Source organism: Mauremys reevesii, linkage group 3, assembly GCF_016161935.1.
Source record: "Mauremys reevesii isolate NIE-2019 linkage group 3, ASM1616193v1, whole genome shotgun sequence".
Classification (NCBI taxonomy): Eukaryota; Metazoa; Chordata; order Testudines; family Geoemydidae; genus Mauremys; species Mauremys reevesii.
In genome coordinates, this window is record NC_052625.1 from 56020713 (window position 1) to 56043190 (window position 22478).

The following is a 22478-nucleotide window of genomic DNA, read 5'->3' on the forward strand; positions in this document are numbered from 1 at the left end:
GAGAACTAGTACATTTTGTACCTACAAAATCTATTTCCCCCTTACCAGTAGCATGTGGAAGTAGTCACTGGAAATTCAGACGCCTAATCATCATCAGTTTAAGATCTCTTTTTTAAAAGTTGCTAACCTTCATGACTAGGGCCCTACCAAATTCACGGTCCATTTTGATCAATATCACAGTCACAGAATTTTTAAAAATTGTAAATTTCATGATTTCCGTTATTTAAATCTGAAATTTCACTGTGTTGTAATTGTAAGGGTCCTGACCCAAAAAGGATTTGCAGGGAGGGGTTGCAAGCTTACTGTAGGGGGGGTTGCAGTACTACTACCCTTATTTCTGTGCTGCTGCTGGTGACAACTGCCTTCAGAGCTGGGCAGCTAGAGAACTGCAGCTGCTGGCCGGGAGCCCAGCTCTGAAGGCGGAGTCACTGCCAGCAGCAGCACAGAAGTAAGAATGGCTTGGTATGGCCACTCTTACTTCCGCACTGCTGCCTGCAGAGCTGGGCCTCAATCAGCAGCCACCACTCTCTGGCCAACAGCCACTGCTCTCCAGCCACCCAGCTCTGAACACAGGGCAGAAGTAATGGTGGCAATACTGTGACCCCCCTCCCCCAAAATAACCTTGCAACTCCCTTTTGAGTCAGGACCCCCAATTTGACAAACGCTGGTCTCCCCTGTTAAATCTGTATACTATAGGATAAAAGCACACAAAGATTTCACGGGGGAGACCAGATTTCACAGTCTGTGATGCGTTTTTCACGGCCATGAACTTGGTAGGGCTCTATTCATGACTGCAAAAATAACCTACCACGTGAACTGATGTGCTACCACCAACTAGCTACAGGGACACTTAGTGGTGCTGGAACAATTTTTATAGTGAGGTTGCTGAAAGTGGAAACTATGTATTTGAATTGTTATTACTACTAAAGTCTATGGCATTTTTGAGGCATTGCAACATTCACTTTTCACATCAACCAGTAACAGGTGAACAAACCAGGTGGTGCAGGAAATGGATTTGAAGGACAAGAATATAAAAGCTATTACTCTTCACTTAATCCAGAGCTGACCTACTGAAGAGCTGACCTCACAATTGGGGTGGGGAAAAAACATTATATCCAACACACGATATGAAAGGAAGCCTCTGCTGTTACTAGAAAAGACAAAGAAATACATGATAGTGTTGTACAAAGCTTTCCTCAGCATAAGATGGGGATGACTGCTTTAATCATAACAGGCATTATCAAGGTAATCCAAAACAAGTACCAACATAGAGTCTGATTCTCCACTTGCTTGCATCTTGTGCAGTCATTAACATCTGTGCAATGTGAATATAAAATACTGTCATTCTGATCTGATATTTTACTCAACGGTAAACACCTATAAAACGGTTAAGGTATTGAACAATCAGGCTGAAAATCTTTACACCACATCATGTATTTTGTTTACATCATACTGTAAAGAGAATTACCTTATAATTGTTTTAAGAAAGCATTCATGTTTTTATTGTAACTATTTTCTGTATCCATCCACTTATAAAGACAGGATGAATTAGTATCATGGGTTCAGCTGTATAGGGAGGAGAGAAAAATAACTAATTTTAGTCAATCTCTCTCAAGATTTTCCAGAGTTAGATACAACTGCAAATGGGGAAGGAGAGAAGATTCCCAGGTCCTATTCCCAACCAGACACCAGGACCTTTAGGCACTACTGTAATACAAATAAATGAGGAAACAGTGGGGTCAGGGAATAGTCACCTCCACAGCAGCATTCTCCATCACCCTAGAAGATTTTCTGCACAGTTCTGGAAAATATTCATGTAGGATTGGGGAACAGAACAGAGCAGATGTGAGAAACAGGCTGATAGCAAGATCAGGGAGGTAAATGTCAACCTCTCACTTCCCCCAGAAGAATTTGGTGAAATCCTCAAAAGGAAACCTGCACACTAACTCAGATGCGTAAGTGTCAGAAATTTCCAAGCCATCACGGAGTATTTATTTATGAACACAGCTTTTGCAATTAGAACTAGGAAGACTGATCAGAAAGAAACTATAATAATTGTGGAGATACAAATTTACCATAAAACAAAAATCTGCAATGACTGCAAGTTTTCATAACAATAAAACCAAAATCTATTTTTTAAAAACTTAACTGAAAAATAAATCCATCTCCCTATTAAAGAGATCATTTTATTTTTCAGACAAAAAAAGTCACTGATGTTGTTAATGTACTACACAAGACATTTTGTATTATATTAATTATGAGGTGCCTGGAAATAAACTCCACTTGTGTTGGACAGTCTCATGAATAGTTCTCTTTTTTAAACAGGACTAGAAAGCAAAATTCAGTGTTCTATCCTGGGCACATTATGAGTGAGACACTATAAATATGGACAGACATACCTCAGGGCACCATATAAATGTATTTAAAAATCCTTAAACAGGACATATTGTTACAAAATTAACTAAGGTCTAGTGTATCCACTCCCATGCGGAAGACCCATGGGAAGAAGGCACAGAGGCCAGGAAACAACTTGAGTTCACCGTGTCGAGTTTCTGTAGAATAATTTCCTAAAAGGTGAGATATTTCAGAGGTGGTGGGAATGGGCAAGAAGCATAGACTCCTGGGGACAAGCAAGGAAAGCAACTTCCTAGTTAACAGAGGCAATCACATAGAGCAATTGCTCCTCTGTGCTGTCCTCCTGCCTTCACTCGTCACTGGCAGCAAGACTCCTTGAGAAGCTGTGTTATCATCAAGTAATAACTCTTTCAGACAGTACTAACTCCCACAAGGATTTCCAATGGGTAATTCACTGTGTTAGCTGAAAACTATACCAAGAAGAATTTCTATCTTACTCTTCCATCCTCAGAATTGCCTTCCTCAAACTCCCCCCTCTCCCCACAGCTTCAATGGAAGGGCTTCCAAGAAATCCCAAGGGGGACTGTATTATGGTGTAGAGCTACATCTTTCCCCTTTCCTTCCCTACAGCAGTTAGCTCCACAGCACAAAAATGGGTTATGTGATTTAGATTTCAGCTAGTTCAATGAACTGATTACCTGAATATCTCCAAGAGTCTGGTCCAAAACCCACTGAAGTCAACAGGTATCCTTCCATTGGACTTCAATAGGCTTCAGATCAGGCCTTAAGTGATTTTATAATTAGTGTTCAATATAGGGGAGGATAGCTCAGTGGTTTGAGCACTGGCCTGCTAAACCCAGGGTTGTGAGTTCTCAATCCTTGAGAGGGCCACTTAGGAATCTGGCGCAAAAATCAGTATTTGGTCCTGCTAGTGAAGGCAGAGGGCTGGACTCAATGACCTTTCGAGATCCCTTCCAGTTCTAGGAGACTGGTATAGCTCCGATTATTATATTCTGAAATAACTTTTCTTGGTAATATCACTAGCATATTATTAGCTCCTTGGGAGACTGGAAGAAATATTTTCAAAAGGTAAAGATGAAACCATTGTAAAAGTTAAAGGAGGTCCAATTCAACCCACATGTACAGCTACCCTGAATACGATTGTTGCAAACATCCTCCTGACTTCTGAAAGATACTTTTTCAAAGTACCCCGCTGATTAAGAAAAACATAAGCACCACCGCTGTAAACTCTCCTATGCTGAAGCAGAGAGAGACATCACAGCAGCAAGGTCACAGAATGATGGCTCCAAATCTATGAGGCAGACTTCTCTAGTAAAGTTTATTACACTGAGAGGAGGAACACCATGTAGTTCCCAAATGGTAAATTGAAGGATTTAAAAAAATAAATAAATAAAATCACTAGTTTAAAAACACACACAAACTTTCAGGTAGTCCCATAATAAATAACCCTGTCCAAACCAGACATGCCAAACCCGCAAAAAAACAAAACAAAACAAAACCCCAGAAATTAGGCTTGTTTTTGGCTTAACTGGCTTGAGTTGCTTGTTGGCTGGTTTTTCGCTTCAAACATGTTGGGCTTGTAGCTTGCTGTAGCTGGTTGCTTCTCTTTTTTTGATTGGCTCCCGGCAAGCAGGGGCGGGCGGGGGGAGAGTCCGGGGTGCACAGTGGGCCCACCACAGTTCCAGATTGCATAACAGGGGTGATATAGTCAGACTGTTGGGGTTCTTAGGGATTCGCTTGTTTTGGCTTTGATTTTTGGCTTATTGTGAAAGTCAGGGTGCTTATTTACTGCATGAAAGCTGGCAACTGTGATCCAAACCTTAATGCATGTGAAGATGCAGCAGATGAATGAACCTAATCCTATGCACTATTCTGCCACTGGATTGCTGTGTTTTAGCAAATCAGATAACCTCTGTGCCTCAGTTTCTCTACCTATAAGATGGGCATGATAATACTTACCTTTAATAAGGCACTTTTTGATATTTAGACAAAAGGCACTATACTCAAGTGTAAAGCATTATCTGTCCACAACTTTCTCCCTGACAACTTCTCTAGATGCAGAGAGCTCAAGAATGTATACACAACTCACAAAAGGATGTCAATTAGTATAAAAATAGTGTGGTTCCTAAGTGACTCCTCTGTTTCTGTTTATTTGGTTTAACAGATTTGAAAGGACATGAGTAGATGAAATTAGATTTAAAAAAAACAAACGTCTTATGTGATACTAATACTACCTTAGATTTAAAATAAATTCTATTTTAACAATCTGATTTATTTTCTGTATTGTTTATAATGTTTGTTCAGACCTTAGCACTTAACTCTGCTTGGAAACTTAAATTAGTCATTTTCACCTTCTATTTCCAATATTGCTGCTGTTTCAGTTCAGAACATTTACAAATGAATGTTTAAAACTCCCCCAAAATGACTTCTTTTTCTCCAAATATAATGACATTTCTATTCCTATTTGGTTTTGTAACCCCCACTTTATTCCCCTCTTTTTTATTTTAACAATCAAATTAAATGTAAGTTTTGCAACTACTTGATAATATCCCTTTCAAAAAAATTTGTCTCTGAAAAGATGCCAAAATGATGATGTACAAGAACTTTTGCGTTGGAATGCTACAGACCAAGGCCAAATTCTGCTTGCATTTACATCAGTTTAAATGCAAAGTAATTCCTGTGGAATCAATGACGTAACTCCACATTTACATCTGTGTAATGAAGAGCAGAATTTGGCTCACAGATATTGCCTTCTTCTTACCAAGATGAGTCACAATTTTGACCCCACAATGATAAGTCACCTCATGCTATTTAAACTATAAACACGAAAAAAATTGTCCTAATTACTAGCATATATTTTCACACAGTCCATCTTTTCTATAAAGTAAAAAAACCTGGCCTCCAAGATCCACTAGCGAGCCTGGCTACACTATAGTACAGTACTTCAATACCTGTACTTCTGTTAGCTGTATTGATTTTTTTAAAATACTGATCAAAGGGGGTAGAGGACACAAGCAGGTTATTACTCAATGCAGAACATTTACACTGTACATTTTTAAATACCAAACATTTGCAATAATCAATGGGGAGTCTAACTTGTTTAATACTAAAGACAGTACTGTAGTTTGGTGTGCCTGATTTGGCTCCCACTGAAGCCCATGGGAGTTCTGCCATAGACTTCAATGAGAGCAAAGACAGGCCCCCTAAAGGATTATCAAAAACAATGGTCAGCACACCATGAAGAAGAAATCCTTGTAGCTTTGCCAGAATTACTTCATTCACCATATTCTCCCTGGTGCTGTTTTCCTCTGCCCTGTCCCACAGGAAATGATTTTTGTACCCTTGACGCTATGATAGCACTACAGATTGACCTTCCCACCCTGCCACATCATTCTTTTCACAGCACTGATGTTCTTTGACACTGAGAGGGAGACAGAGAGAAAGAACTGGACAAGACAAGTTTAAGAGCACAAAACTGAAAAACTAAATTAAAACAAATACAGCTGGTAGTTTAACATTAGAAAACAGTCATGAAAATTTACCAGTTTAGAATACTCAACTCTCTGTACTAGAATGGTTATAATGATGCAAAACTATTTTACTTTCTCATAAAAAAAATTACTTGCCCCATCCAACTGACCAGTCTACCTTTGATAGGCACAAATGTTCTGTTACAAGAAATTATTCCTTAAACTTGGGGGTGGAGGAGAGAACCAAGAAGCTGTACCATACCTCACAAGTGAGCCAAGTTGTTAAAGACTTTAGCTGTGGTTTATCAACATTCTCATTTATTAAAAGAGACTAGCTCAAATAGCTCTTAGGTTGAGAGCTAATATTTGATTATGCTGCAGATAAGCATGTTAAAAGTGACAGTCTAAACATCTAACAATATTACTTCTTAAATAAGATATTCAAATAAGTTAGGCAAGTTACACAAAAATCACATTACAGTTTATGTGATAAAGTTTTTATTGACAGTTCAGTACTGCAATACTCAAAAGTTCTTTGTGCTTTAGAATCTAACGCATCCTGCTTGTGAGATTCTGGAACAATTTACTCCATAGTTTGCAGCTTATGCGGTAGTTGCAGATACAGAGGCATTTGTGATTAATATCATCATGACCGTATATATGGTTAAATATCTTTTTTACACTCTTGACAAAATAGGCTAACTGGCCAGAACAAGGACATGTGATTTAAAACAATTTTGCATGATTGCTTCTCTCTCGCCAATAGTTTTGGATTTAAACCAACTAGTCACTGACTCTGACAGGGTGACAACCATGTGATCAACAGTAGTCAAGCCTAAGGAGAAGTGATTATGCAGCACTAAGAGGGAAAAAGACCCTGGGGCTGTATCACTCTCTTTTATGGAAAACCTAATGGGGAGGTGAACATAAAGTTCAAAGGATTAATCTCAAGGTATTTCCTGGAAGATGTGTCCACTCAAGTGGGAATTTTAGGGAGCACAAAATAGATGGAAATATGGTCACCCAACTCTGTAGCTCCCCAGGCATCTCAGAAAGAGGAGACCCTGACATCCACGGGGGCAGGATGGGGCAACAGTTCAACACCTCCATGCCCTATTTGGTCCTTCCCTCTTTTCCCCAGACAACACAGCTCCAGCACAAAGATGCTGCTCTTGGCTAAATCAGTCAGATAGCTTTACAGTAGGAGTCATGGAAGCAGGGCTGGCGACATGGGTGACTGCCCAGGGTGCTGTGGTCGGGGCATGGCAACGTGGTCAAGAGGCTGCAAAAGGCCTGTGCCCACCTGGGGGGCAGGAGGAGGGGATAAAGGGGCTGTGGGGCAGGAGCCAAGTAGCATGACACCTGCAACTCTGCCACCGCTCGACCTGCTGCCTCTCTCCCTGCTGAGTGGCCACCCATTGCTGGGTGAGTAGTACATAAAGGGCACCAAAGAAAGTTCACCCAGGGCACCATTTTCCCTAAGGCTGGCCCTGAATGGAAGGGACTTTGCAGTGGTTATACTGGCAGAATTAATTCTCAATAGGATATCTATGCAGATATTCATGGGGGAAGCAAGAGATGATGTTACAGAGAGCAGCTGGTCCCCAGCTTCCACTCCCAATCTAACCCATTACAAGCATACATAGCTAATGTGAACCAGCATCATTATTAATAACTCTTGACTGTAATTAGGTGTGTCAACACCAATAGGAAGCAGAATATTTCTTCATTGCCAGGTTACCAGAATTACTAATGGCCACCAACCAAAAGCCATATCTTTTCAGAAATTAAATGCTTTTTCCATTTTTTTCAGTAAAGTTTTATGCAGACAATGTTATTTCCCCCCCACACTTCCCTCGTCCCCCACAAAAAACAAAGTATGTTTCAGAATTAATGCTCCCTATCCAAGTGTTTAAACAAGCATTTCAGCTAAACTCATAAAAGGGAGTTATTTTTTAATTATCTCCTCACTCACTTCACAAGAAAAGCTCTACAGCGATTGCCTAAGGCCATGCATGATCCATACACAAAACACAAAATCTATCTACTTATGTAGTTACATTATGCACATAAAATTATTGCTAGACAATGAAAAACAACACAAACAAAAAAAAGACAACTTCAAAACATAACATGTACCATACACTATTGTTTCTTAGCAGCCATGATTTCATATAGGGGATTGTTTGTTTTTTAATATATGAGTCTGCATTTTCATCCCTGACAAGATTTCCATCATTCCTCAGTTTTACAGACAGGTGTAATGCAAGAAAGCAGGTAAGGTACCAAACATTTTTAAAACCCCACTAGACAATTTTTAAAGATTGTTTGGCCAATTTTTTTCATAAAGAGTTAATAAATAACTTTGGCAGATGCCACTAAAGTTTAAAACAGACCTACTATTTCTCTAGCCAAAGGTGGTTTTCTAGGCATGATTGGGGGGGGGGGGGAAAATAAATGCACAGTAAAAAAAAATAATGAAATATGATGCCTAAAATGACAATAAAAAATGCAGCTCTCTCCATAAACTTCCCTCTATTTGTATAAGAAAGCTGCTTCCATAACTTGCCTCTAACAGATCAAATCATGACAAGAATAACAAAAAATATCTTTTGTGTCAGACACTGCTGAGATTATAAAAGACACTCTTTCAAATTAACCCAAGACAGAATGGCATAGTTCATCAAGTGCTTTTCATGGGCTGGGGGAAATAACACAGCTGCTCCAAGTCTGCTAAGACAAGAATCAATGTCTTTCAATTGAGCTATATCTAAGGCAAACAGGCTAAAAAAAATGTCTTATCGCTGCACAACTGCCTTGTGGCACTTTCCATCTGAAATGCTAAAACTCAGATTTTCTGGGTGTGTTCAAGAACTATTTTAGGTAACTGCCTTCGGGCTACAGAACACATGAATACACAGACAGTTATTTGCAAGAAATATATATTATTGACATGAAATAACCCTTCTTTGGAATTCTATCCATACTTACAAAGTATACCATTTATGGAACAGGGTGTCGAGCTATTGCCTTGGGAATCTGAAAACTCTATGAGTGTTATCTCAGTCAGTATAAGATGCACATGGCAAAAACTGTGACTCAAAAACCTTATTAAAAAAAAGCATGATATAGTTCTCACAATGGCAGAAAAAGCAGCTAAACCAACACTGCACTAGCAAGCTAGAATAAGAATGCCAGTTTCTATTTGACCCACTTGTTGCCATGAATGTGACTTGGCACAATATTTAAACAGAGGATTTTAGTACAAAAGGGAGTGTGGTAAATGGGGAAAGAGCTATAATGAGGGAGAGATGCAAGTCCCGTGGGACAATGGTGTCCCAAAAGTACTAACATTATTATCTGTAACCATTGTGCAACCCAGATCACAAAAGTGTTCAGCCACCACCTTCCTCATTACAATGCTGATTTATTTACCTAATAGGTTTTTTAATTACCATCTCTCTCTGGTCTCTAAAAACCTTAACATTTGGATAATGATGGCCACATCTACATACCCTGAAATCAGTTTTAATTTTAATAAGCTCTGAAGACATTTCAATCAGTTTTCAGTTCTTAAAACACCTGAATTCTGTAAGGAAATATAGAGATTATGCAGCAGCTATTTAGAGATGCTTCCTATCTAACACTAAGAGTTCTCCGAAAGTAAGTATGGGATTTTGAATCAGAGTTTTAAGCTCTAGTGTTGATAAGGAAGCTCAGCAGAAACATCTAGACCTGGCAAGAGCCAACCAAAGATTTCAGATTACGAGTTAACCAGCAGAAGTTACTTTTCAAATACCTCTGGAAACACTAAAAAAATTAAAATGGCAAAACCTGAAGTCAAAATAGACAAATGATGAAGCAATATACACCTCTACCCCGATATAACACGACCTGATAGAACACAAATTCGGATACAACACGGTAAAGCAGCGCTCTGGAGGGTTGGGGCTGTGCGCTTCGGCGGATCAAAGCAAGTTCGATATAACGCGATTTCACCTATAATGTGGTAAGATTTTTTGTCTCCCGAGGACAGCATTATATCGGGGTAGCAGTATAACAGCAAATTTATTGGCTATTAGCACAGGAGAAATGGAGGCTTGTTCAGTGAGTTATGGGACTCAAAACTGGAAATACCAAGGAGGTGTGCACAGGTCCATACCAAAACTGGAATTATTAGTGAAGTACCAGCTAAAAATAAAAACCTAATGGGAGAAGCATTCTCAGCCTAAGCAGACTGAAAAAGTCAATGTTTTGCCTGAACAAAGGACTACAAAAGACTGATCATGATGTTGAGGTCTCTACATGTTAGGAAACTAATTGTTCCTATCCACTACACACCAAGAGAGACCATTTTCTTAACTGTTACAAAAATGGAACAGATGTTCCCTGGCACATAAGTACATTCTGAAATTCTTATCTATCATTACGTTAGTTATTTTTAAAGACCTTTATCACCAGGACATTGAAACAGTGACAATTTTATCACTTTCATGATATCTGCAAAACTTATGTATTTGTATAAACATAAGGAGAGCTATGCACTGTAATTTAATTCAACAGTGAATACAGATGGTGTTTTGATGCATAAATGCCATTCAATATCTCCTGCCACAATTGCCACATATTTCTCCTTACAATGGTCTTCACCGTGCAAGAAGTGGCAAGAAGATTTAGACATGGCCTGGTTGCGTGGGTCTAGGGAAAGTGCCAAGTCAAAGATGATGACCAGGTTACAAGTATGAGTGACAAGGAGGAAGGTGCTGCAGTCCATGGTGACTGATAAAGTAGAGAAGGGTTGGGGAGGGGGAATGGGAAGATCAAGAGCTCAGTTTCAGCCATGTTGAGAAGGAGTTAATAGCTGGAAATTCATCAGAGATGAGGAGGACAGGCTGAGATCTTGGTTTGGATAGAAGAGTGGATAGGTATATCTGTGAGCTATCAGCCTACGGATGATAGCTTAAGCTATGTTTATGAATGAAATTACCTAGAGTGTGTAGAGGGCATTGAGAAGGGGAAAGGATCTAAGATGGAGCTGGAGGAAAGGAACTTGATATGGCAACTGCAGACAGCATGTTCAATGAGCCCAGAGATGAAGAAGAGGAGAGAATGGGGTAACAGCTGGAGAAGCAAGTGAGGTCAAAGGTGGTTTTTGTTTTCATAGAGACTAAAACATGCTTGTATTATGAAGAGAATGAACCAAAGAGGGACACATTATGGAGAGGTGAGGGATGAGGTAAGAGTGGGGCAAGCAAGATCAGATGATTGGATAGAGTTGCTGATACGTACGGGTTATAAGAAAGCTTAGCCTCAGTAACTGGGGAGAAGGAGGTGATGGTAGCAACAGTGGGGAGAGGCCGTTTCAATGGGGATTTTAACTTTATACCAGAAATATTAGAGAAACTGCCATTGACCAGGTCCAGTAATGAAAGTGTACGTCTCAGATACTGACCTAACAAAACACATACTAATCAAGGCCTCAAATTCCTTAGAATTTCACAGGAAAAAGAAAACAATAATTAGGAGCACTTTAAGCATAACCACTACTATAGACAAAATCTGAAATTCAAAAGAAGAAACAAAAATGGTTGCACAACATTTTTCAAACACTTATTTTTTCTTCAATAATTTAACTTGTCCTTCTCTCTCAACAACCAGTAATACATTATGGTTGCCATAAAATTCTAATAATAAAACTATGATCAAATTACAGCTGAAATGCAAAAATTACTATTTCATGTAAGATTTTAGTTTCCGTGTGGCCTAAAAAATATAGTTTTCAATATAAGTAGGGCTGCAATTCAAAACCTTTTAAATAGATGCTAAGAGCTGTGCAGAACTGTGTACCTTCTACCTATCAAAAAGTTAATCCTGAGAATTAAATAAAAGAGAATAAAAGAGGTCTAACTAAGTTGTGTAACAAACTAACTTAAATGAAATGGCAAATCTGGATACGGATAAGGAAGATTTATGAAACAGAAAGTCTTAAGAGTGTGGGTGCAACTCATTTGGATTTTATCCATGGTAACTGCTAGTAAGCCTTATTAGACTATTACTAGGAATAAAGTAAACTGACCTGTCTGAACAGAGGTTTTTTGCACTTATTATTCAGCCTAATGTCATGTTTAAACTATTTGAAATAAAAATCCTGCAGTTAGCAAAAGTTTGCACATGACTGACTTCTAAATCAGTTGCAGTTTTTAGAAGATTTTTGTCCACATCAGTAGCATTCCCAAGCTTGATTAGGATTTAAAAAAAACAAGTATGCGGAGGTAACTTGGACAAGAAAGGAACAAAATATTCCAAATGTTCAGCTAGAAAAGGTAAAACTGTTTAAACTAATGTAAATAATATACTCATGGAAGTTTTTCCCCCAAAAGACAAAACCAAGGCAGTGTTCTAATAGTACAATCTTCAGAATACCACATAAGATTTCTAACCCACAGTCTCAAATACCTACTCTACCCAGCACTGAAATAGTCCATTCACTATCTACATTTTGCTGCTTGGCAACGGCAACTAATTATTTCTGTACGTTTTCTATACAGATTGATCATAGTTATGGCAAAATAGATTATGCTGTTTTTAAATATAATTCAGGATGTTAAAATATTGGCTAATACTATGAAAAGAACTAGCCTCAAGGTAAACATTAATGTATAGATCATCCTCTAAAAAACAAGCATAGCCATACAGTAATTACAGCAGTAATAATAAAACAAAGGGATATGAAATTGATAGCAGAACACAAGAGACCTATAGGCCTAAACTTACAAGAATAGCTTAAGCAGTTAGCATAAGTATAAGGCCTTACAGCCTGAGTAAGAGTAGTTGCTCAATACATTGGCATGAGTAAGCAAACTAACAGTGATCTTAAGTTACAAGATGGCATAAAACTTTGTTTATTGTTTTGTAACAGTCACAAGTGTTGCAAGAAGGCAACTTGTACCAGTTTTTGAGTATTTTTGGAGCCAACATAGCAAATGCTTAATTGCTGGTAACCACAGTAATACAACTGATATATATGTTCATGAGTTTATCTTCATTAATATACTAACCTACAGGATAATAGTATGTGAGTGAGGAAGTTAAAATATGGTAAAGGAGAGATGAGCTATGAATACATATGCCTGAACCATCAAGGTCTATAAAACACCCTGGTCTCAGGTATGGCCACTGGGAGTTCTTCATCGGCGTGCCCGAGTCAGACTATGATCAGTCTCAACTTCAAGAACTGGTACTGGTACTGCCTGTCTTAACAGCGTTGTATTACATCACTTTACTTGTCTGGATTGGTTTACTTATTGGACTAATCATTTTAATAATAAAAATTGTACAATTACAGAAGGTTTTCCCTGAGTTTGAGTGTTTTTGTCACTGCCATGCCCCCATGGGGTTCCCAAAGCAGTAATACTGAGCCTGATTTAGGTCAAGAACCTACTAAATTTCAGAGTGTTACTTGGGGATTCTAAATCAATAGATTAGGCAAGACAAGGGAGAGGGGTAATTTGCAGAAGAGTCTCCATCCATTTTGTGCTTGGAGTTTTGCACCTCCATCTGAATAGCAGTAGCAAATCTGAACAATTGCACCTATTCCTACCTATTATTACCCAACTGTGGGTGAAAATCAAATGGTTAGAAGTGAAGTTACTCATTTTTTGCAGCTGCAGTTCATATTGCAGGGGCCAATTCGTGAGTGCAAATTGTACCTGCAAACAGGAAAGAGGCAGGGCCTCTCAGTCTGCTGAAAAACAGAGCCCAAATTATTTAATATATTGAGCAAAATAAGCCCATTAACCTTCTAGCACTATATCTTTGTGAATTATTTATGTACCATAGGAGATAAAAGATGCAGTTTAGTATAATGTATTTTTGGGGTAGTGTGTGGCGGGAGGCGAAGGAAGAGTTTAATTTTGATACATATACTGCATTGTAAATTAAACTGCACCTACCTCCCACAGAGGTTAAGGATTTGTACAGACATCTTTAAACAGTCCGAGCAGAATATTTAAAAATCAAATCACGATTTTATACCACAAATAAAATAAACGGATTAACACTTTAGCCTGAAAAATGTTTTATCCTGATTAGTTTATTAATCATGTCATGAGGATTATGACACAGTTAGCATAATATCTCAGATAATTATATTTCTCCTTTCATTTCTGTTAAGCCAAAGCATGCTAAGAATTTCCATATGGAATAAAATAATTCCTAATTCCTGAAGATGTGTTAAATGCTAATGTGCTGTTCTCATTCATCAAACAGAACTGTACTCCTTTCAAATAAAAAACAAACAAACAATCTGCTCTTAAAATCTTTCAATCTACACTCCCCCACAACACAGAAGCTCCAAAAAGAGCCCACCATGCAGCCCATGAATAGCTGCAAATGCAGATGACCTGCTCATAAATTCGGAGGGATTTTTTAAACACATACAATAGTCTAGAAATTAAAGTCTTAGGATACCTTGAGCTTGCATATTTAAGAAATTCATTGACAGCTCAGTGGGTTAATACGTTACTCTTTGGCAGATAGTTTAGGATTTTAAGTCAAAGATAAGTAAAATGAATTTGGTAGTCTCATAGTTCATTTGACCACAGAGTAATTATTGCCTTGTTTACCATAATTGGTAATCTATACTCAAGACAGAAAAAGGTGTGATAGAAGCTTACATGGTTTATAATACAAAATGGCTCAAGCTGCTATTATTGTTCTCACTTTCACGTACACTAAATTCACTTATACTTTATAAAAAGTAATTTGGTATAGAAATTCACAAATTACTCTGATAAAAGATACAACTGCAAGACAGAAACCTCTATTTGGCAATACAAGAGACATTTTAAAAATTCCATATGTATAACATAAAACTGAACCTTGATAATTCATATAAATGACTGGTAATAATTGGAGATATACCAATCTCCTAGAACTGGAAGGGACCTCAAAGGGTCATCGAGTCCAGCCCCCTGCCTTCACTACCAGGACCAATTTTTGCCCCAGATCCCTAAGTGGCCTCCTCAAGGATTAAACTCACAACCCTGGGTTTACTAGGCCAATACTCAAACCACTGAGCTATCCCTCCCTATGGTGAGGGGACCCATTATGAATTATGCTCCAGAAATTTGTGAAATAGGCTCCTATCCTGCAAGGGCTCTACACAGATAGCCCCCATACTCAGCCCATACCCCCCAGTCAACGTAACAACTCGTGACTAAATGTAGGCACCTCACCTGTCTGTCTATCTTGCTGAACTGAAGCCTTAGTTCTCCTTGGCTAATCCAGCTCTCACTGAAGCTAATAGCAACATTTTTATTAATTTCAATTAGACTAAAGACTGGGTCCTAAGTGAATAAACATACACACACACAGACAATTCCTGAGAGAATGTAATTTATTTTAATAGTATAATTAATTTTTAATTATTTCTAATAGCTTATATACTACCAATTATATTGGAGAATATTTTTATAAAAACAATGAACTCTTAGTAACAGAAGACCTAACTAAAACGGTCAACTAGTCTGTCTTTGCAGAGAAGTGAGGTCTGATTAAGGGGTTTGTTTTGTTTTTGGGGGTTGATTTGTTGTGGTGGTGGTGGGATTTTTTGTTTGAATTATCAGGTTTGTGTTGTATGTACAAGCAAACATGAGCAAACTGTACCTGACAACTCCTATTATTTTTTAGTTTGTTTTTTTTGGTTTGTTTTTTTTTAAATTATCTAAAAAAACTAAAACTAAAAACAAACCATACATTCTCTTATATTTCTATGTCCATTTATCTTAAACAAACTGTTAAGAAGTTTAAACCTTTAAAATTGTCTTAGCAAAAATAATTTTAAATTACAGAATTGTTATTTTTACAGGACTAAAAAAATAAAAAAAGATACACATCCCTCTTCCAGTCTCAATGGGAACAGTTACATTCCAAAAACTGGGCTGCCATCATCAATGATGCCGATGCGCGCACACGCACAAAAAACCCATAATCATTTCATGCCATTAAAAATAAAGTGATGAAAGTAAACGTCACCTATCAGAAACAGAAAAAAAATGGTACTGAAAGTCATTTTATATTTCTCATACAAGTTAGAGATGAAAGAGTTTTACACGGTCATCTACTTCATTCCTCTGTCAGTGATTTTTCTCTCCTCCTGTATATTTTAGAAGGCTTTCTTTGATCTAGATTTAATGTATCCCAAGCAATGTGACTCTCTTCACTTTTCTTAAGAGACTATTCCAAATCAATAACTATAAAGAAAGTTTTCTAAGAAAGTATTTAAAAAATGAAGAGCAAAAACATATTTATAAACCTGATTTTTTTTTTTAAATAAACACCTCCTCTTTACTACTATTTTTTTCCTCCTAATCCGCTGCATCCTGGCCTGCATTACCATCACCCCCCCGGGCTTGTAAGCATCAATGACAACCAATGCTGTTGTAGAAAAGAAAAACAACATGCCTGGCATTCTCAGTCTCGCCTGCTGGCAGGCTCCAGTTGCTGCAACTAGAGAATATCTCTAGTCTGAACCAGAAATACAATTGACCATCAAAACTAAAACCAGTTTGCACACACAGTACACAGAGTGGGACCAAGTCTGGCTATATCATTTATTTCCAAGATTCATGCTGATTAACTCTCAGAACTCATTCACACTGATTGTTTCCATCAATGAGTTATGTAATGTCTTTATTACTCTACCGAAATAAATGATGAATATATAATCAAGCCATATTACATTGTATATCATATCACTGATAAAATATGAATACATGGGGAAAAGAAGTTTTATTTTAAATCTAACCTAGGATTTAAAACAAAAACAGATTCTTAAGTCACAAAATAATTAGCCTGATAATTCAGGTTCTTCTAATGACTCTTACCATGATGGAAAAAAGATAGAAAGCTAAATAAAAATTAAAACACAGGCTAGTTATACTGAAATTAGCTTCCCCCCCTCCCCCAGTTTAGCAAGTTAAATTCACCACAGCAATCCAAAATGAAAGCTGAAAAACCTGGTTAAGATGTTCATCATTGCTACATTGCTTCACTTTATAAGTAATCATAGTATTGAATAAGAACAGATAACATATTTCAAAGAACTGACCTAAAAGATCCAATGACTAGCTAAGTACAATAATGTCAACATTCTTAACTAAATATAGTTGTAGTAATACTGCCATTGCTACAATTATGTCAACTTTTCCATTCTAAACCTCCTCCTAACCCTTTTCCAAGAGTTTAGAACTCCACTATAAATATTCAACCCAGCATGAAATTTAACATACAAAGACTCATTCCTGAAGCAATTTTTTTAATCCAAAATCCCAACTCACCCTCTCCAAAAAAACAAAAAAAAATCTATTCACGTTTTTAACTTATAGGAGTGCATAAAAACTGGAAGTTTACTGATTATTCCCCGCCCCCACACACACACACACGCTGTAACTTAATATACTAAGATTTTTTTAAAATGAAATTTGAAAGACATTATTGAAACCTTCTAACATGATGGTACAACTTGGAAGAGGCTTTTTTTTTTAAATGTTTATAGCTTGTGCTCAATAATAGGCTAAAAATATACAAAGCCTCAATTCTGCAATACACATGCACTTGACTTTATAATCATGAGTAGCCCCACTAATTTTGATGGGACGAGTCATAGGGCCTTAGGTCCCAATCTTGCAAAATGCTCTTTGCTAGTAGATTTCTGCATCCACACAGCAACTTGTGGACTTCCAGTGGAAGCAGGATCTGGCCCCTAATCAATTTTAGTCCACTGATGAAAAAACAGATTCAAATGCTTTGCATTTGTAAAGCACTTTTCATCTGAGGAGCTCTAAGTGACTTACAAATGTAGCTCTCTCAACTCCCCAGGAGAAAAGTAGATATTATATTCCCCATCCACAAAATGAGGAGGCTGAAACAGAGATGTGAAATGAATTGCATGTGTCACTGACAGAGCCAGGAGAATGAGATTTCCTGGCTGCCATCCCCATGCTCAGACCACTATCCCAATGGTGCCTCTGACATTAAACACATGTGTAACTGCCCCCACCTCCACCCACTATCACTGTCCCGTCTCTGAACTATTAAGTGTGTGAGTGTGACTACCTTATAAAAAAAAAAAAAACCAGGTAACACTTTATTACACATTCTAATACCGAAATATAATGAGATCTCAACAACAACCCAACCCTGCAAACCCTTACTCATGTGAGTAGTTAGTGGGAATACTTACTTGAGAAAGGACTACCCACATGAGTATGGGTTTGCAGGGGAAAGGCCTCATTCTATAAGTCACCTCCCTTGCGCCTCAGTATCAGAGGACACTGCTGCAACTTTTCACTCTTAACCAACCCTTGACAAACCCATTTGAAATTTACAAGTTAAAAATCAGAATGGCAGTGCTATGGCAGACCCTTGCCTATAAACAATGTAGAAATTCAGCCTTAAATGGAGAGTCTTTGGTGTGGAGCTCTTGCAAGAGGAGGAGAAAAGGGTGGTGAAGCAGAAAATAGTTACAGAAACAGGTATACAAGAGTGTTTATTGCAGTCTTTCCAAAATAGCATTTGATTTGTGTTTGCACTATTACAAGTAATCTAGTAGATCCCTCACAAACTTAATGTAAAAATCTGCAATCATTGTCAGAATCTTAGGATGACAGAGTCAACTGTCAACTGACTATCACTGCATGATGTAAGTACCAGCAATCAATGTGCAAAGTTCTAAAAACTCCATTATCCCGTTCCCATTGATATGTTTAATCTATTTAAGAAGTATCAATTTGCTGAACCAATGAACCCTTGTTAGCGCAATAAATTCTCCAATGTAAGACTTCTTTGGAGCCACTAAATTTAAAAAAAAAAAACATTCCCTGTCAGAAAATATGGCAAACATCTGTCACAGTACTAATTTTAGAGTATGAGTTCTTAAAGTATTAAAAAATTACCCTTTTCAGCTTGTCAAAATGTGTTATAGTCTGCTATTCAGGTTAATAAATGCACAACACCAATATAATTATGAAGAGTTCAAGAATTTCAATTGTTGAGTCAGATATTCTTTATATATCAATATGAATATAGGAAAGAGCACACAAATAAAATTAGCGAACAAAACATATTAAGCAGTTCTGTACTGATAAGTGACCCAACAATAATCTTCCTTCAGTGACTTCATTATGAAGACTCCAGCTAGTGTTTAACGTATACAATGCTAATTATGAAGATTGGAAAGGTGTTCTTAAATACAGCAGTCTGCTTATGTACATTTGTGAAATATAGATGATAAAAATTTTAAATTCAATTTAAAAGTACAACATGACTTTGAAGCTTGAAGGTCACATACAGTAACTGTCCTCATCAGGATTCTTATGTTGGACTGTATCTTCTGTGCTACATCTATATTTAGGTGAAGAAAAAACAGGACAACCTGCCCTATCGTGAATTCAGGAAAGTTCAGCCACTAATTATCATCATTAATCTATTTCATTAAAAATTCTAAGCAGGCTATTATTGTGCAAAATCTCAAGATAGCAAGAAAAAAAAGAAGACAACTTGACTCTCCTTTCCAACTTTATCATCCCTACCAGAAACCAGGCATTATATTCAGGTCAGCAATGACCTTAGGTAACAGATGACATCTTTTCTCTATTTTAACAGACATTTCAAATGCATATATCATTTAAGAAGGTTGGCTTTTCCCCCCTCTCTCCTATCAGTGCTTTTTACTTGAACAGACCATAAATTTGATTGCACAGAAAAGTTACAGAACTGTGCACTTGTCTTTTTTCCTAACAGGGGATCTACCCAGCATCATCCTAAAAAGCTTCAAATGCAAAAAATTACATTAGGCAGGCCTAGAAACAAACAAAACTCCACATGCCAGAATTTGGTGGTGTCAAAAGATGAACTGTCATCTTTAGTGAAACCTTCACCTGCGATAACTGATGTGAAATTATTGTAATAAATATGTAAAGTATAGATATTATAAGACTCTTGAATAAAACATGGCCTATGAACAGATCCCAGCTATACATGTATATGATAATAACATACTACAAAGCACATGTGAACATGTAAGCATGCAAACAAAATAAATATGTTCTGACTTACCCCATTCTAGATACTCAAGAATATTCTTCTCTCTCCTCAGGGGGGAATTATTACATTCATCATAAAGGCAGATGAGTATATCCAGCAAGGTTTCCACACTGAAGCACTGCCCATTAGTCCGAGTTGGCCCATCCAAAATAAACTGTTCCAACTGCCTCAAACGCACCTCTCCAGACATGGTTGTTTCAGTTTGTATTGGGGTTTCTTTTTAATTATTATTATTTTTTTTTAAAACTAACTTTTAAATGGATTGTTAAAAAATAAAATCAACAACGTATGTTTTTAAACAAATGTCAATGTAGCAAAGGTGGTCTGAATTTACAATCCACCTCAGTGTTCCTAGCCTGAAAACTGAATCTCGGTCAGTTTCACTCACATACACATATACAGTATATACACATTTGAAAGAAAAGTTATCCTAAAAAAAATATTTTAATACTTTTAAAAAGAAAGAAAAATATATAGTTGCTCTTGACATTTAAATAATAATAATTAAAATGAAATTCAGCCAAGACTGACACCAATTTATAGAGCAATAGATATTTTTATATATTTAAAAAGGTCTTCTCCTTCATTCAAAATTCAAATCATGCAACATAATCCTGAAAAGAATCCCACTGCATCATTAAAGTGTAAAAGCCCCATTCAGTTTGCATCAGCAATTCACTTCCCAGGAAGGAGCAGCAGAAGGAAAAATATATAAAAGGAAGAAGAAAATTAAATGCATAGAGGAGGGGAGGGAAAGGGCTGCAAAATACCCACCACCTCCACCTCCTCCTCCTCCAGCACCACTCGGTAAATGCATCAGTGGCAATTTCTTCAGAAAGGTGGGGGGAACAGGTCGCTGGAAGTAGCCCCTCCTCAGGGCTCAGCCAAGTCCTGTCTGAGGAAGGCTTTTCCTTTCTCCTCCTCCCCCTCAACGAGTCTCCTTTTAAGGCTTTTCAGTGATCCCCAAAAATAAAAGGCTTCATCCCCCCACCTTCTTCTCTGCTGTGCGTGGAGTGGGGCGCTAACCGGCCCCCGAAATACCAGCACCACCCAGGGAAGGTGGGGGGCAGGCTAATAACCCTGTCAAATCCTTCCCATGTCTGTGCGTGTCCTCCTGCCGGGTGCCGGCCCTGGGGAGCGGGGTGCCCCCCTCCTGCTGGAGGAGATTAGACGATACTGGACATGTAAGGCCCCCAGGTGCTAGTAAGTGCTGCTGCTGGTGCTGCTGTTTTCAATCCAGGGGATGGAGAGATGCTGCCCCGGCTTCGCCCCACCGGGCTAAGGGCATCTTCCTCCGGCGGCGGGCAGGGAGGGCTCACAGCCTGCGCCCCGCTTTCCGCCCCGCCGGCTCCTGCTCCTCCCGGCTCCCGGCTCTCCCCCTCACTCACTCACACCCACAGGCGGCGGCGGCGGCCGCTGCTGCTGGGCTCTCAGGATCCAACATGGCGGCCTCCCCAGCCCTAGCGGACGGAGCAGCCGCTGAGCACAGCTGCAGAGAGCGGCGCTGAGCCTGAGAGCTGCTGCTACTGATGGGATTCAGGGAGGGGGGCAGCGGGGGGAGCCGTTGCTGCAGCAGGGAATGCAGGGATACAGGCGGACTGAGGAGGAGGGGGGAGCAGGATGCAACGGCCCGAGGGCTACTGCAGGAGCTGGGAGCTCCTAGTCTCTCCTTGATGGAGCTGGATGGCTTCCCTGGCTCACCCCCGCATCACGGAGCCCCCCCCCCACCTTTGCTGCCCATCCCCCCTCCTCTTAGTCCCCCCTCGCCACAAAAAAAAAGCGGTGGGCGTGGGACCCACCTAGCCCCAGCTCCTTAACTTCTCTCTCCATGGTCCCTGCCCTTGGCTGCTACCTGGGCTCTTTCAATGTCCTCTTGGTGACAGGGGGTTTTGGCATTTCTCTAATTACACCCTTCCTCAAAAAAAATATCCCCTATTTCACCTGAGGGGCCAGAGGGCAGTGTGAGGCATGTTACTTGTCTTTAACTAGAAGCCGTGCCTCGTTATTAGAAACGCTTCAGGTGCTAATACTAACCCTGTTACATACAAAAAACTTCAAATTTAGTCTCTTAAAATGTACCTGATCATACATGGTGAGAACATCTACACTTATACACAACACCTTCCATCCCAAAGGATCGCACAGTGTAATGCAAGCTAATACACACCAGGGATCACTTTCCTCAGCACTGAAATTCAGCCATCTCTGGGGTGGAAAATGGCAGCTGTTTAATAGCACATGGCAATGCCATTCAGTGTAAAGATGCCATGTGAAGAATGCAATATCTAATTGAACCTCCAGGGGGGATTTAAATAAACATCATCTCCAAGAAACATTGAAAGCTTAAACTAACCACCTTTCCATCAGAAGAGCAAGGAAAAGAAAACACTGTCTTGCTTTAGACCCATCCAGCAAAGGCTTAGTAGAAAAGGTGAACTTGTACTATTCTCTGAAGGCTAACTAAGTACATCTCTGCTGGAGTTCCAGAGAGAGCAAGTTCCACAGATAGGGTTCCTCCAGTGACAT

At 38.7% G+C, this 22478-nt stretch overlaps 1 protein-coding gene across 7 annotated transcripts in view; it reads right to left on the reverse strand.

Moving 5' to 3' along the window:
* The window catches only part of CDC42BPA (CDC42 binding protein kinase alpha), a 334994-nt gene extending 312944 nt beyond the window's left edge, over positions 1-22050 (reverse strand). For 2 of the 7 annotated variants that reach the window (XM_039528852.1, XM_039528860.1), the window contains exon 1: positions 19965-21643. In XM_039528852.1, the coding sequence (XP_039384786.1) occupies positions 19965-20142 (178 nt within the window). In that variant the 5' untranslated portion in view covers positions 20143-21643. Of the gene's footprint in view, positions 1-19964; positions 21644-21751; positions 21783-22031 lie in introns of those variants that run through there. The other 5 variants (XM_039528853.1, XM_039528854.1, XM_039528858.1 and 2 more) reach the window with 4 other exon arrangements.
* Positions 22051-22478: the final 428 nt, after the last annotated feature.